General features: G+C 36.1%; 2 protein-coding genes across 5 annotated transcripts in view; both read right to left on the bottom strand.

Annotated features, from left to right (window-relative positions):
* LOC110996131 (transcription elongation regulator 1) overlaps positions 1 to 7,096 on the bottom strand; it is a 30,142-nt gene extending 23,046 nt beyond the window's left edge. For 2 of the 4 annotated variants that reach the window (XM_022263668.2, XM_022263684.2), the window contains exons 1-10: positions 6,781 to 7,095; positions 5,118 to 5,454; positions 4,773 to 4,926; positions 4,177 to 4,377; positions 3,827 to 3,925; positions 3,159 to 3,371; positions 2,437 to 2,537; positions 1,807 to 1,942; positions 1,500 to 1,574; positions 590 to 806 (exon numbers count right to left, since the gene is read on the bottom strand). In XM_022263668.2, the coding sequence (XP_022119360.2) occupies positions 590 to 806; positions 1,500 to 1,574; positions 1,807 to 1,942; positions 2,437 to 2,537; positions 3,159 to 3,371; positions 3,827 to 3,925; positions 4,177 to 4,377; positions 4,773 to 4,926; positions 5,118 to 5,454; positions 6,781 to 6,953 (1,706 nt within the window). In that variant the 5' untranslated portion in view covers positions 6,954 to 7,095. Of the gene's footprint in view, positions 1 to 589; positions 807 to 1,499; positions 1,575 to 1,806; positions 1,943 to 2,436; positions 2,538 to 3,158; positions 3,372 to 3,826; positions 3,926 to 4,176; positions 4,378 to 4,772; positions 4,927 to 5,117; positions 5,455 to 6,780 lie in introns of all 4 variants that reach the window. The other 2 variants (XM_022263692.2, XM_022263676.2) reach the window with 2 other exon arrangements.
* A 1,534-nt stretch (positions 7,097 to 8,630) lies between these two features.
* Positions 8,631 to 15,535, bottom strand: LOC110996023 (cytoplasmic dynein 2 intermediate chain 2). The gene is made up of 6 exons (XM_022263508.2): positions 15,042 to 15,535; positions 14,128 to 14,302; positions 11,983 to 12,122; positions 10,355 to 10,744; positions 9,320 to 9,501; positions 8,631 to 8,730 (listed from the first exon to the last, which is right to left on the bottom strand). Exons 1-6 carry the CDS (start codon positions 15,495 to 15,497, stop codon positions 8,631 to 8,633), a joined length of 1,443 nt encoding a protein of 480 aa, XP_022119200.2. The 5' UTR covers positions 15,498 to 15,535.
* Positions 15,536 to 16,481: the final 946 nt, after the last annotated feature.

The following is a 16,481-nucleotide window of genomic DNA, read 5'->3' as shown; positions in this document are numbered from 1 at the left end:
GAAAAATATTTAACCCGATTTTTAATTCCGAAGAATTCTGACAGCTATCATTTTTGACATTTCAGAGATTTGTAATCTTTTTGGCCGGGCACATTTTGCAATTTCAATACGAGTCTGAACGTCTGAGTCTATACATACATTTTTTATTTGTTTGTGAATTTTAGTGCTTTTTATTAAGTGGTGCTCCACATTAAAAATGGTCTAACGGCGAGTGACAAATTAATCCCTTTTCATTACAAAGAGTAAAAAACGCCCAAGTAAAGATAATGGGCAACGCCCATTTTAGTAATACGGATTTGTAAAATACATATACATATTCCCCTTACGTTCAAGTTTTCTATCAACCAACATACAAACACAAACATTTTATAATATAACATTAGTGTAACTGGTGACACAAGATTACTACTATAGTTACCATAGCAACGCATTCTATATACAGTTACCATGACAACCCGGTAGCATTACCAAAGAATAAAAACATACTACCCGAGTGAATAGCACAACGCATTTTCTGAACCGATACAAATCTGTCTAGAGATAGCACCGTAACCATGGTAACCATAAGCCATTCCAAATTCAAACTTACCACGGCGTACCCGTGATGGGCGTGCTCGTAACCGGCCTAGTCTTATCCGGTTTCGCCTTTTCCTTCTCCGCCTTCTCCTTTTCCGCCTTCTCCTTCTCTTCCCTCTCCCTCTCCGCCTTTTCGCGGTCTATCCGCTCGCGTTCTGTTCTCTCCTTCTCCTCTACGGCGGTCGCTTCAGCCGCTGCCACCGCATCCGCGTGTTCGTCGACATCTATAACTGTTATGAATATTGATAATAGATGGGGTACCCGTAAAATTTAATGGTCAAATATTCTTTCTTAAAATAAACATAGGACTTTGGCAACAAACAAGGTTTTTGAATTAAACTTTTTTAGGGCATGAGGGTGAAATTTTTAAGGAACGTCACGAAGCTGTGCAGCGTTTTTCTCAAAGAAGGGGAGAGAGCTACTGAGAGAAATTGAGAAGGTAAAGTATCAATAATTCTTTCTTATTTCTGTATTTCTTGAGTTTCTACTTAACGAAGAATGTATAAGGTCGAATAACCTTATAGACATTCTATTTTTAAAATTTAAATTTCGTCAAGTACAAAAATAAGAAAGAATTATTGATACACTATTCCATTGAAAAATACTTAAGTGGAAATGAGCTGGTCACACCGCTCGCATGAACAATCGCAGATTGACAGGGTACTAGTTAGTTAGTTGGAAAGACCCACCAGGGAAAACAAAGGTTTAAAAAAAAATTTTGAATTAAAAAAAAAAAATTAAAAAAATTCCCTGGTGGGTTCTTTCCCCCATCTCATTTCAATTTTTGAAATTGAATAAAAATTATTAAAATATACAAATTAATAACTTATTTCCATTGTAACATACCCTATTACTATAGTAATGTATCTGATTTTAAAAATATTTCTCGCAGTATGACTTAGTTAAAAAAAAAGATAACTCACCACCATCCAAAATTATTGGTTCATTTTTGTTATCCATTCTTTCCCCTTTTTCGATTGCAATTTTCGCCTTTAATTCTGTAATAATATATATATTTTCTGAATCAATTTAGTTTTTATTCCGTTAAGAGGTCCGTTGCGTAAATTATAAGGATTATTATAATGCAAAAAAATACATGAAAATGAAGAGTGTAAAAAAAATGCAAGAGTATAGTACAATAGAGTTATTAAAAATTAGCTATTATTCCTAACAAATCAAATAGTTTTTTTCTCAAGTTATATTACATCCTGTATAAGCCTAATAACTCACCGTCTAGCCTCTGCAAGGGCTCCGGCTTGATCCAAACACTATGTGCTCTGCCGGCGTGGTGGTAATACATTCTGCCATCTGGAGCCACGTGGGACGTCCATTCCGCGGCCGCTGCTTCCAATTCCGGAGGTATAATCTGGAAGATATTCAGATAATTATAAACAGGCAATTAAAAAAAAATATAATATAAATAAAGAAATTTGGTTTATAGTTCAAAAAATAATCACAAAAATATTGAAATATTTTTTTCAAAAAACCAGCCCAAAGACATAATTTACCTGAACTCAGATTTTTTATTAAGTAGAATTCTGACATATCATATTGCTATTAACAAACTTCTCTACCGTAAAGGGATAAAAACTTGACAAACTATACAAAAATATAAATGTAAATATTTACTTACTCGAGTGACCCAATACAAAATTAACAAATAATTCAACATCACAAACAATATATCAAATTAACGTTTAATAACTTTATTTCATTCTAAACCTAGCATAGCTCAATATTGAAATTGAAAAATGACTGGCCAAGAAGGTTTGTAATCTCCGACATGTCAAAAAATGAAAGCTGTCAGAATTCTTCGGAATTAAAAACCCGGATCTGCAACTGCATCATTACAATACTTACAGTAGGATCTTTCTTGGGAGGTGGAGTGGATCCATCCAGCATTATTGGTGATTCATTATCACCAGACATGGAATTACCCATTTGGTTAGCTCCCATTGCCCCTGGAAAGATTTTTTGAACAAATTAAATGGAGGTCCCATTGGTATTTTTTAAAGTAATATTTCAAAATATCAAGCCAGAGTACAAATTCATTTGTTTTTTGATTATGTTGTTGGCGCTACGACTTTTTTAGGCTTAAGCCTCAAATTTCTGTTTGTGTTTCTTGATTATTTGTCAATCTAATAGGCACATAGGTGATCAGCCTCCTGCGTCTGACACCATCGGCTTTTAATGTCTAAGGCAAGCCAGTTAACTCACAAACGAGCAAGAGGCTCATTTATAAGTGATACCGCCGCCCAGGACACTCGATGCCAGAGAGCTCGCGAGTGCGTTGCCGGCCTTTTAAGAACTAGTATGTTTTTTCTTGAAGGACCCTGAGTCATTTGTACTAGGATAAGTATTTCGCAGAAAAGGCTATTATTAACACTTTTATTTTACCCCAATGCGAGGGATGTTAAGTTTGCCGCGTGTCTATGGTTTCAATAAGTTATTTTGGACTTTGACAACTTACTGTTTTGCTCTGTACTTTGTACTTTTGTATACTATATTGTTCGGGAAGCCATATAAACTTATAATCAAAGTTAATTATAATGATAAAATTTGTCTTTAAATTCTAATATTACCATTATTATCGGGACCAGAGAAGCCTGGTTGTGCAACCATTGGTGGTGGACCCCATCCCCAAGGATTCCATGTCCCACCACCAGGCCCTCCCATATTAGGTGGAGGACCCATATTGGGTCCACCCATGGGCGGGCCTGATCCCATCGGAGGTCCGGAGCCCATATTCGTTCCCATTGGAGGCCCACTGGAAGATGTGGTCACTGGAGCTATGGCTGAAAATCATAAAGAACTTGTATAAACAAAAATTTAAAAATTTACCGTGTTTTGCATTTTAGCTAATATATAACAAAATTAATTATCTAATTTAGTCTCATTCAAATCCTACTCAACAGAAATCTATTTTTTAATACTGCCCAAAAATATTTATTTATCTGTTTCTTAACAATTATTATTTTTTGTAATTTTATTTTATTTGTACTATCGGCATGTCCAGCAGACATATGGGTGGACATTTATTTTTCATATTGACTAGCTGCTGTGGTCTCTCGCAGAATAATGTTGAGCTGGGGCCAATTACAACCACTTACAATTAAAAAAATGTCATATCTCATTCTTTTTTTGCTGTTTGTTAGTAATAAATGTTATATGTATATCTAAAACCACTCTTTTAATCTTTCTGTGAAATGGTGTTTAAAATACTGTTAAAATTCAATTTTCAAATCCTTACCATTGGGCATCTGGTTATTTTGAAGGGATTCACCGGGTGGTAGTTCATCCATATCCATTGTCGCCTGATCAGCTTGATCCATCTTCATTTGGTTGTTACCTTGGATAATGTTAAGAAATAGTTATAAAACACTGTTGGATTAGTGGCTTCAGCATGCTACGCAGCATGGTTCGGGGAGATGAGTTATTTAACAAACAAATTTGTATCAAATAATACTGACTCTTTACTTGAATAAATGTTCCTTAAATATATATAAATATTAAATTATAGACATTAAATTCTTTTTTGGGTATAATCAATTTTAAGTGCCTAGTTTAGAAAGAAAACCAATTAAGTGGCACAAAACTCACCATCTTTTGACCATGGTGGTGGATGTGACATATAGGGTGGGGCAGAATTGGGTGTGGATGCACCTCCTTGGGGCCCCATTCCAGGGGGCATCATGCCTCCCATCATGCCATTGGGCATCATTCCCATAGGTGGTCCACCCATTGGTCCTCCCATTGGGTTATTCATGCCCATAGTTTGTGGGTTCATGCCTGGCATTTGGCCTAAAATATGTTTAAAAAAAAGATCTCAGTTAATAAACATTGAATTTGATTCTATTGATTATATTTGCTTAGTAAACTACTGTCATATTAAATTTATGTCAAATTTAAATAACATTTAAATTGCCAGCTAAGCTTAAGGTATCACATTATAACATTAATGAATATTTATAAGAAACCCATGAAATAGTTAACGTTACTGTTTCGTCAACATTACAAACAAAAAAGTTGTAAATGATTTGAAATAAATCTGTTTCGTTAAGATAAGCCTCATTACTTCAGCCATAAACTATATTTTTAATTGAACCTTCTAGATTACACATATTGAATGACCTATTGAATGAACACACAAAGTTTACTTTTAAAAATAATTGACTAATGATGGATTAAACACTCACCTGCTGACACCATAGCTTCCATTTCAGCCTGTGTTATGACCTTGCAAGTCGGACTCTCTTGTGGCCTTGTCCAAGTTGTTTCTCTAGTGCGTTGGTGATAGTAATATGATTTGCCCTCATCAGACTTTGTTTCTACCCATATTTCAGGTGGAGGCTATGAAAAATTACAATTCACGTTCATAAGATGATTCTCTCTCTCGGTTTTTAATCATTATCCAATTTTAATGTAGCCAACAACCAAGTACATTAGTAATATAATAATGCAAAATAATAAAATTAACAAATATAAAGAAATGTGCAACTTCATAGCTGTTAGTTTACATTTAAGAATTTCAACTAGCTCACCATATTTGGTGGTGGCATTCCTGGAGGTCCAAAAGGTGGTGGCTGTCCCATCATATTAGGTGGAGGTCCCATTGGCCCACCTGGTGGCATCATTCCAGGTGGGGGTGGACCAAACGGAGGTGGTCCCATCATACCAGGTGGTGGAGGTCCCATAGGCCCCCAATTATTGTCAAAATTAGGCCCCCCATTAGGACCAAATCTGGGACCACCACGACCCCGGAAAAATCCACGGCCTCTCATTGGAGGTCCACCAGGACCATAACCCCTACCTCTAAAGCGCATGGGAGGTGGTCCATTCATCCAGCCTGGTGGGGGCATGCCGCGACCACCGCGGCCTCTGTAATATATAGTTTGCTTATAATCTAAACCTTATAGCCTTATAATTTAAAGAAAAATAAATTCACTGTAGATGTAAGTAAAATCTAAACAGAGTTAACATAGCTACTCTAAAGGGTTAAAGAGTTGTTGTTATATGCCGTATGAAAAAAAGCAAGATTTTTTTGAAAATCAGGCAAACCATCAGAAGTATGGTAACATTCAGGTTGATGTGAAAAAATTTAATAACACCATATTCTATACATCATTTTAACTAGACTTACATACAGATATAATGGAAAAGTTTAATTCGCAGTGCCAAAGCAGTATCGCAATTTGCCAATACATATTTTCATGAATATTACAACCTATCAATCCTTATGACTTAATTTATTATAACTGTTTTGAATGTTCTTAAACAGATGGGAAAAAGATCTAGCTCCTTTCAATCTGTGTACAGTCACTATGCTATATGTCAGTTGCCTTCCCATTATTAAACTATTTTGGGCTAAACAATAATAATTGATGCTATTAGTAATTTATACTGATAGTCTTTATCAAAATGTGCTGTAATTTTGTAAAATTCATCATATTTGGTATAGAAAAATCAATATATTATGTACTTGAGTGCAATTTTATATTGAACCCAGAAAAGCACACTAAATAACAGAATGCTGTTAAAAACATGCTACTTATAATTTAAAAGTGTAATGCAAATTAAAATACAATTTAAATCACAACAATACATTAGTTTTGGGGAACATATCGCTAAAATTTAAATGTTAGGTAATAAAAGGAAGCAGATTACCATAGACATGCATTATAAATATATTAATAATTATACTACTACTGTAATGAGTGCATAATTATTAATAAGTAGTTGAGAACAATGAAGCATAGTAGCCAATGTAAAAAGAAAAGATTTGGAATGTATGTTTTACTAAATTTAATTTGAGAAGGACAATCAAATCCAAGTTGTTTTTTTTTAAATATCATGTTTTGTTAGTCCTTGATATAACTTAACATAGTTTAAATAAAATAGGTAGGGTATATAATATAAATATTGATACATCTACTAGATTAGTGTCATGCAGTAAATTTCATTTCAATGCTGTAAATGCGACTTAACCATACAATTTTATACAATGTACATGTACATAATTCTATACTGAACGGAAATAGACGAAAAATTGTCCTTTATCGTATTGATTTAATAATTTAAATACACACAGACGCCTAAAACGTTTGTTCGTGTTCTCAAGGCTACGAAGAGCATTGACATTTTGTATATAATTTCATTATGGTAATTATTATACACCGATGAGAGCGTTGAGGTTTTAAAAATTACCTGAAATTGCCGCGGCCACGAGGGCCTCCACGAAAACCCCCATCTTCATCTTCGTAAGATTCATCATAACCAAACTCATAATCACTTTTCACAGTATCACTATCATTTCCATCGTTTCTATTAGTGTCACTCGCGCCCGAGTCCTGTGTGTCCATATTATACTCCTCTTCCATCTTTAAAAATTATTGATGCTAAACTAAACTACACAGCATATTACACGAATTACGCGTTATTAAATAATAAACCGCACTTTTGCATTTGCAATGGCGGAAACAACATTGGATCAAAATGGCGGTGGCTTCTACGACTAGTGATGTGCGCAATACTTTTTTTGAAAACCATAGATCAGTGTAGAGTACAGTTCAACTGGCATTTTTCAAATTTGGATCAGACTTTTTAAATAATATATAATTATATGGATAAAATTATTATAATTATTCACATGTATATACTGTTGACTGTAACTGCCCGACATATACCATACGTGTAGAGAAGCATATATAGAAAATACATAATATTACGACATTTGTAAATATTGTCAAAAGCATTAACATTTTGTTCCAATCTTAATAATGGGATTTTTATTTTTTTATAACTGAATACGTTACTGGACTACTTTCGTATCATTTAATTATATTTCGTTGGATAGTACGTCCAAATTGATCCAAGAACATAATATGTCACTAAAAATAAAAGATATCAACTTTTTAATTATTTTATTGCTGGTGACAAGTTGTTTAAGATATCTATGGTATGGTGCTTTAAGAGATATATTTGAACCTGTGGAGCCTCTGTTTTGGCGCGTGCGCGATGATGTTTGAATTCTAGCGCCATTCTTACATTACTGATTGTACTGATCACTGAATTTAATACATATATCCCTGATGTTTTAGTGATGCATATAATTTTTTTAAAATCAATATATTATATATATGAGTGATAAATGGTGCATGTTTAAATTTCACGAGATATCCCAATTTATAGGATTATTTAATATTTAGGATAAGTAGGTATTTTCATTTAAACTCACGAATTTTTAAATACACGCAATAAAGAGTTACCAAATTACATATTCATAAATCATATTCGAAATACAATAAATCTATATACATATGTATTTAGATTTAATTTTAAACGTATTTTAAACAGGTGGATGATGCTTGACTCTCGAAAACTATGTGGTAAGATCTTAGGTACGTATGTATAGTCATGAAACCCACTTGTATATAGATATACTATAAATATTATTATTATTATTGATAAAGTTTGCCAACGCTTGGCACACTGGTACATAGGTATAAACAAACACAAAATACAATTTTGAATGTAATGTAATGTAAAAGCAATTAGAGGCAAACATGACATTCATTTACAGCACATACATGAATCGAAACAATTTTTAAATAAAACAAACATTACAAAAAAGAAACAATTACAAAAAACCAAACTAAAATCGATTTTAAAGTGTGAGGGGAACAACTATGGATATCCAGACCTAGCTTGTTTATCAGAATGCTTAATCTGGATATCGATGAGCTTTGACGAAAACGCGTTCTACGGAAAGGAGGAATATCATAGAGATTGTATGTAGATGATGATTGTCCTTAAAAAAATCAGAATGACAAGACATTTTCGTAGTAAATATTAGTTTACTATATATTTGAAACATATATATGAAGCATTGTTATAACATCAAATAAGAGAAAATACTAAAAGATTCCAGTTGATGAAACAGACACAGAAACTTGTCTGTACCGTTCCTATTTTAGGTAACGGAGGCAATTAAAACAAAACAAATAAAAAATAAAATTTATTAAATTAAAAAATATTTCTATTTATAACATTAAATATTAAAAGTCTAGATCATCTCCCGTCAGCCTAATGCGTCGTGTTGGGAGTTCCCAAATGCGCAAGCGACCGTCCGCGTCCCCTGAAGCAATGCGACAAGTCCTGCAAATTCGAAAATACAAAGATCAAAATCGATGTTGCATATATACAGAATAATCTTTACACAAACATACAACATTTTAAGACTCTGGACCTCGCATTTCTATAATAGGCAAGACGCCATCGACTTTTTAGGCCTAAAGCCGGTTTCCTCACGACGTTTTTAAGCTATTGCATAGATTCTATCGCGGGCTTTGAGCGCGGCGAGCGAATCAAGAAATTTGGTAACAAAAATAAAAAGATAGATTTTAAATCTGCTTCATGATCATTTTTCAATCTAAAAGGCTAAGTTGATGATCCAGTGCCTGACACACGTCGTCGACTTTTTGGGTCTAAGACATGTCCGTTTCCTCACGATGTTTTCCTTCACCGTTCGAGCAAATGTTAAATGCGCACATGACAAAACGTCAATTGATTGATGCACAGGCGGGCCTCGAATCTACGTCCTCAGGGATGAGAATCGCATGCTGAAGCCACTAGGCCAACACTGCTTTTAATATTAGAAAAATATCTATTTTAACATCTTATTTTTTATTTTATTTTTTTTAGCTTCACGCTGAGCGTATTACCACAGACAAAACTAACTTCTTACCCAATCTGACTAACAGCTACGCAAGTGACACACGTGTTTCCGGTAAATCCCTCAACCGGTACCGGTTTTCCAGCTGACACATTGTACACTTTGATCTCCCCTTCTTCAGCTTGTCCAAGCACCACACATGGTATTGTGGGGAGCCAAGCCATACACGAAATTGGCCAATCCAGACATAGCACCTTCAAATTTCAAATGTTTCTGAATATTATGTGTTTACTACCATTATGTATATATAAGGTTGACCATAATGAATGTTGTAATATGTGTAATGTGGTATTTGTTTTCGGTCAAATAAAGAAACTTTTTTTTTATGTGTACTACACTGTGTTATCGCTGAACACATTGAATACTTAAACAATGGATACAAAGTAATAGCCGAAAAAATGGCGAATTTAAAATAATATTTTATACATATTATTATTTTTATTAAAAAAATCGGACGCTCGCAAGGTTCCGATTGGGCATCGCTACTACGACCCCGCTTCACTCAGATCCGAGATTAACACTTAATGTGTTAATTACAACGAATATAAAAAAGAATTGCGGTCAAATGAGTGACCCGTTTCATTTAAACAATACCTATTCAACGAATAAAATGCGCATTAAAGGTGAGGCCGTGAGCCCGTCAAATCGATCAATCAGCTCTGCTGTACCATACTTTCTCTACGCCATTTTCGACATGAACACGAAAAATAAATTTATTTAATGTTTTATATAACTAATTGTTATTACGGGCTGGCGCGCTCTCCATTGCACACCACAGTCCGTCCCGAAACACTGACACAGCCATTCGTGCTGGGATAGGCCCTGAAGTATAGGCAGCGGCACGTAAGTCTAGCGCTGGCCGATACGTGGAGGGGATTGCTGCGCATGTAAACTGTGGTGCGGGGGACGGAATGCGACTGGAGAGCCAATCGACGCTCTTCATTCCGCTAGGCCCCCCTCAGGTACCTTATTTTTTACTACTGCGCAATAACGGTCAGCGCTAGAGTGTCGTGCCGCTACTTGTATCACACGCTGAACCATATTTACCTTTATCGGAGCATTCTGCATCACATCATACACCCTCAACTCTGAATCCATAGATACAGAGACAAAAATATTCGGCTTTTGGACACCAAACGCCACGTCCAGCACACAGGTGCCATTCCCCTCGAAAACATCGTATACAGGATCAATATTTTCATGGATTTTGCATAGAAACAGCCTCCCACACTTGGCCCCAACGACGAAAATGTCGTCGGGTACTTTGTCGATACTCGCGCGCAGCGGGTAGAACTTCACATAGTCGAAGCATGTGATATCGGGAACGACTTTCCGTGTTGAATTGATTTGGTAGGATGTTATATTTTCGAATACTTTCTGATTCGCGTTCACCTGCCATACGTTTAGCGTCCCGTCGCTTCCAGATGAGAATAACACCTGGAAATAATTCGCCATATGGATGTTATTTAGCACATATGATTTATACTTACTATATAACATTCTTAATAGACAAGTAGGTGTCAGCTTTCCATGCCTTTTAAAAGGCGTCGACTTTTTGGGTTTAATGTCTGTTTCCTCACGATGTTTTAAATGCGCACATAGACTAAAACACCATTGATGCACCGGGGATCGAACTTAGATGCTCTTTTCTTGACGACCCCTTTTGGGAATTGGTTAGGAAATACTTCAGTGGACAGCTGCTTCCACATACGCCTGAACCCAATAATAAATCCACAATCCCAGATTTAAAACAATCTGAGATCAAAACGTGACAGACACCTCTATCTGCATCCCAATAACCAAACCCTAAGACAATCCACTTTTGCCGACAGATATAATGCAATCACTTCGCTCTTTACACTTATATTTGATAATCAGTATAATCAAAAAAAAGGTATATAAAACCGTACAAATAATGTTAAAATATACATGTTTATGTTTAAAACATATTAAAAGGCTTTTTAATCATTTTCAAAACTGGTGTAAATGGCGACCTACCATGGATAGCTTGTATCGACAGATGGCTATTACAATCCGTCGATTGGTTATTGGCACAGATGGTCTAAAATGGATTGAGATAGGTTATTGGGTTTTGTTTTAGCGATAGTGGTTGAGGAAACTGTTGTGAAACGTCGTCGATTTATTCTTATAGAATTTCATATCTTGCCTCGAGGTTCGATGAAACTTAGCTGCAGGACTTTCACCAATTTCTCTGAACTCTTGGATGAACCTAGCACTATTCCTAGTGTCTTAATCTTATATCTTTAAACGAGCAATTCTTGTATATATATATATATATATATAATTGGAATGTCGGGATCGGCTCCAACGATTTTCATGAAATTTAGTATACGGGGGGTTTCGGGGGCGATAAATCGATCTAGCTAGGAATAAATGATAGAAAATAACAAAAAAGGTGGTGTTTGAGTAGTCCCAATTTAAACTGAAAAATGTATCTTCCTGACATCTATCGGCGAATAATAATACTATTTTTTGTTTAAATTGCTTAAACGACACAACAACACTAAAGCTATTCCAGCATATATAATCTTTACTGTTCATATTTCATCATTTTATTAGTATGTAATTCGTACTTAAATATAATTTCCAAAAAACACAATTTATAAAAAAATAAAAATACCGGCCATCCAGGTACTTAATAATGAATAAAACACCTGATCAGCTGCCCCGCGTCTCTTCCCCTTATTATGAATCTGCATGATGAGGTATACGTTTGCGAGTGGAGCATCTGCCCACTGCAAAGCCGACACACGTCGGGATCCATGGCAGCCAGCCGGTGAAGCAAGCTGAGTACCTGTATATATATATACATCATATATATACATCATTTTACTATAATGAATAAAAATCTAAATAAAGTAAAATTAAAAGTTAAAAATAGCAATAATTGTTAATTATTAAAAACTAGATTTAAAAAGAATTCTATGAAATATTCTAGACAGTTTCTGGCCTGATATTACATGATAAAGTTATTTTGACTTTGAGTTAGAGTTATACTTGACATGTAGGAATTGCGTATCTGTGGTTTTTCAGACCGTTTTTAAAAAAGCCTAGCTCACTAGCACAATTTTAAGGATATCTGTTGTGTAATGATTATGTGCTTAAATAAATAATAATAATAATAATAATTTATTTATTTTTCTCCCTTAAACATTAAACAATAATAATTCTTAATATAGTAACAGTATTGGGAGACTGGTTTCCAAACTAGGTAAGAACCTGTAATATGGATAACCAGGCTTCCATTCCATAGCATATACATAACAAAAAGGTAGTTTGTAAGGGATTGTGTATGTGAGTGTGTGTGATAGTGGGGAAGGGTACGCATGCGTGTGTTAGTGAGTGTTAAAGGGTGTTTGACATGACAAGAACATATTATGTGAAAATTATTATTTTATTACTTCTAGTAGAATTTCAGTTTCATCATAGCTCAAAGTACTTAAAAAATTATGAATTGTTTGCTTTACACATTTTTTTGTTTTAGCATATATATTAAGAGTTTTGTTGAGTTTGTTATATAAGTAACAGCCAAGAAAAGAGAACGATCGTTGAGAAAAATTAGAAAAAGATGGGGTTGTACAAACGTTATATTTGCGACGTTTGTCCAATATAGCGGTATCAAAGAATAAGAGCGAATGTTGTTTCAGAATAGTGTATAAGATAAAAAGTTGACGAACTGTAAGTACAGAACAGGTTTTATAAAGTTCATCAGTAGGGAATCGGAAGGGGAGAGACAATGAGGTTTTAAGAACTGCACGTTGGGCTCGCTCAAGTTTCAGGAGAGAGGTTTTATAGGTGCCTCCCCAGACCCAGACACAGTAAATTAGCAGGGATTGGCAAAGCGACTCGTACACCATTCTAATTGTAGTAGAGTCAGCAACCCCACGCAGGCTCCTGAATACATACATTAGCTTACGCAAGCGTCCCGAAAGCAATTCAATGTGACCATTATAGCTAAGATTATGGTCTATAAGTACGCCGAGGTACATTAGTGTACTAACGTTTTGCAGCCGTGGGCAGTCGCACGAACCATTCGAGCGTTGCAGACGGGGGCAGCAATGAGTCACGATTGTCCACTGATGTTGTGGATGGCACCCTCGTTTTGTAAATGCCATGTATTTTGTTTTGTCTGCATTGAGCGTTAAGACATTGTCGCTAAGCCAATCCGTCACCCTATCCAGGCCAGATTGGGCGTGAGCGTAAACCTCCCCCCAAGTCGGTGCATTAAATAATAAAGCCGTATCGTCCGCAAAGGTTACAATGGTTCCATTGGTTAACTGTAGGTTGCATAGCTGATTAATATACACTAAAAACAGGGTAGGACCCAATACGCTACCCTGCGGGACACCGTATCGAACAGGAAGGTCCTCGCTCACACTATCACTAATCTTTGTGGCCTGGGTCCTATTGCTCAAATAGTCACTGAATAGTCCCAATTGGGCCCCTCTCACACCAGTATTCTCAAGTTTTTTTAATAGGATTTCGATAGAAACCGTGTCAAAAGCCTTAGCTAGATCCAGAAATATAGCTATGCACTTCATGCCCCCCTCTAGGTTCCTAATAATGTAGTCAGTAAGTGCATGAACTGCATCCCCGGTGGATCTTCCAGAGCGAAAACCGTACTGGGAAGTAGATAGAATGTTGTTCATCTCTAGAAATTTTATAAGCCTGTTATTGATTATTTTTTCCAAAACCTTAGACATTGCTGGTAAGATGGATATCGGTCTATAACTGTTGACACGGTCCCTAGCGAGGCCTCCTTTATGAACTGGTATTACTAACATTTAACAAAACATTACCTTCCTCCATGTTTCCATTCATTAAATTGCATAAAACAACTTCGCCAGACGTTGTCCCATACGCTAGCAACGCAGCGACAGACGGATGATATTTGACAACTGTCACACAGTTCTTCTCAGATATATCTAAGCTGTGCACAAATTTCTCTCCGCCAGCTCTCTTCAATGTATAGACCTGTGACCATTCAAAAAATCTACATGTACTAGTCTAAAAAATATAAAAATACTAGAATATACAACTTGAACATATGAACATTGTCGATTTCCATGCGACCTAGACTTAACATTACGTTGTCGAATTTAGGTGTTGGTGTGCGCGCTCATAGTAAAAATTCACACTGTATTTTTCTAATAAATTGTTGATAAAACACGAATAAAATGACATTTTCTAGAAATGATTTCTAGCTAGATCGATTTATCGCCCCCGAAACCCTCCGTATACTAAATTACATAAAAATCGTTGGAGCCGATTCCGAGATTCCAATTATATACAAGAATTGCTCGTTTAATGATATAAGATTTTTTAACTCTTTAGTTTACAAGGAATTTGTATTCTCTTGGTGTAGCCTTTCAGGCATCGAGGGTAAACGCGTGAGTGATTTTTGGTGTTATGTGCTTTAAGTTTATATATAGCTAAATATAATAATAATTAGTACCCAGAAAAGTAGTTTTAATGGAAAACATCCGGTATTCTTTCTAAGTTACTTGCGCAGATGTAGATATTTAAATACACCCATAATTCGGTAATGAGACCTCGGCAGAACAAAAGACCGCGATGCACAACGACTTTGTGGACTAACGAAATCAAGGAGGTTGGCTCTCAGTGGATACAGATAGGGTAGAAAAAAAGTCTTATTGAACATCATTCGTTCTATACATAGATTTACGTTTTTACTAGTAGGTACATACCATACCTTAATCAAACCTGTATTCTGACACCATGTCTCATGCTGCAACTTTCCGATGGAAACGGCCAACGAATTCCCGGCACTGCTCCAGGTTACACCTAGAACCGCTGACTGGTGGTCGCCGGCTCCAATGCCATCGTGGAGCTTTAGTTCTTGAAACAACTTGGCGTTTAGAATTTCCTCATCATCGGAATCTGAGGAGAAGTCCCTCTCTGTCTGGTCAAGTTGATCCATCATAGCTGGTACCACCTTTCGAAGGAATTCGTTGAGGCCGGGCGGTTCTTTTATTGACGGCACCACTTCAGAGGCAGTACATCCAACGTCGTGATTGAGGGCTGTTTGACAACCAACACCAGACGCTGAAAAATTTGTTTGGGTCCCGCTTTGAGTACCTGATCGTTTGGCTTGAGCTATGCTCTCAAAGCCTACAGCTTCGCTGTCATAACCACTCAATCCAGACATTTTCTTAAGGAATAATGAATTGGGACAAAATCCATGCGTCGTTGTTTTGTTATTAGTGATTGGCGTTGTCATAGCAACGGTGAAGTGACATAAACAGGCTACAGCCTTAATGCCCATCCACACTCTACACGAGGCGACACCAGGACGAGAGTGTGGACGGTGCTCTCGTGCCACCTCGCCGCCTCTCTGCTTTTTAGGTGCGAGTTAAAAGATGCGAGCGGGCGAGGCTAGACTCTAAGACTCTAGAGCATCAACCACCGACCTTGCTCACTTTGTTCAACCTTCGCAACAACATTATTAGATTTCTTTCTCAGATTTCTATACCTGTTTCATGATCATTAGTTAACTAATTCAGAAATACAAATATTAAGTCAAATATGCGATTTAAAAGTTCATATTCTCTTTCGCCTGAAGACACAGAACCTGTCATAAAATGGATGAGAGAGTTACTTTATTTACTTAGTTACCTTAAAAAGCAGGTTACATAGTTTATTAGGCAACGGGCGGCATTAACGCTAATAAGCGATTTCTTACGGGCAAACGTAAAAAGTCTATAGGGCGTAAAGTACAAGAAGTGAATAAATAATTACCAAAAATCGGCTGTCTGTAAAGTCGGTTTACTGACGATAGATGAACGTGACAACGTTATAAGAAAATACTGATGGAATGGTTGCATTTGTCTAAAGATAATTTTAATTTTTTATTTGATAGATATTTTGTATGGATATATATCGAGAAAGAGGTAAATGGAAATCACAATTGAATTGATCAAGTTACATTTATATGTACGCATAAATACAATTATGTCAATTTATTTGCCAACGCGGAGGCCGATTGTGTCTCTTTGTCGCTCGTTCCGCGCTCTCGCTTGCAATTCAAGCCTTAAATGGAACGCCTCAGAGCGAGGTAACGCCACATGCGTCATGTTTTTTTGTGCGTACAGCCGGATTATATGACGTTGTCACGTCATTATCATAAATCAAT

Source organism: Pieris rapae, chromosome 24 (genome assembly GCF_905147795.1).
Source record: "Pieris rapae chromosome 24, ilPieRapa1.1, whole genome shotgun sequence".
NCBI classification, from domain to species: domain Eukaryota; kingdom Metazoa; phylum Arthropoda; class Insecta; order Lepidoptera; family Pieridae; genus Pieris; species Pieris rapae.
This window is presented reverse-complemented; position numbering and strand designations above follow the sequence as displayed.

Coding starts and splice junctions, on each gene's coding strand:
- LOC110996023 (XM_022263508.2), bottom strand. CDS start 15,497: ATGTCTGGATTGAGTGGTTATGACAGCGAAGCTGTAGGCTTTGAGAGC. Junction 9,502..10,354: donor TGCAGAATGCTCCGATAAAG/GTAAATATGGTT, acceptor TGAAATTTGAAG/GTGCTATGTCTGGATTGGCC. Junction 8,731..9,319: donor GTAGCTGTTAGTCAGATTGG/GTAAGAAGTTAG, acceptor TCGAATTTGCAG/GACTTGTCGCATTGCTTCAG.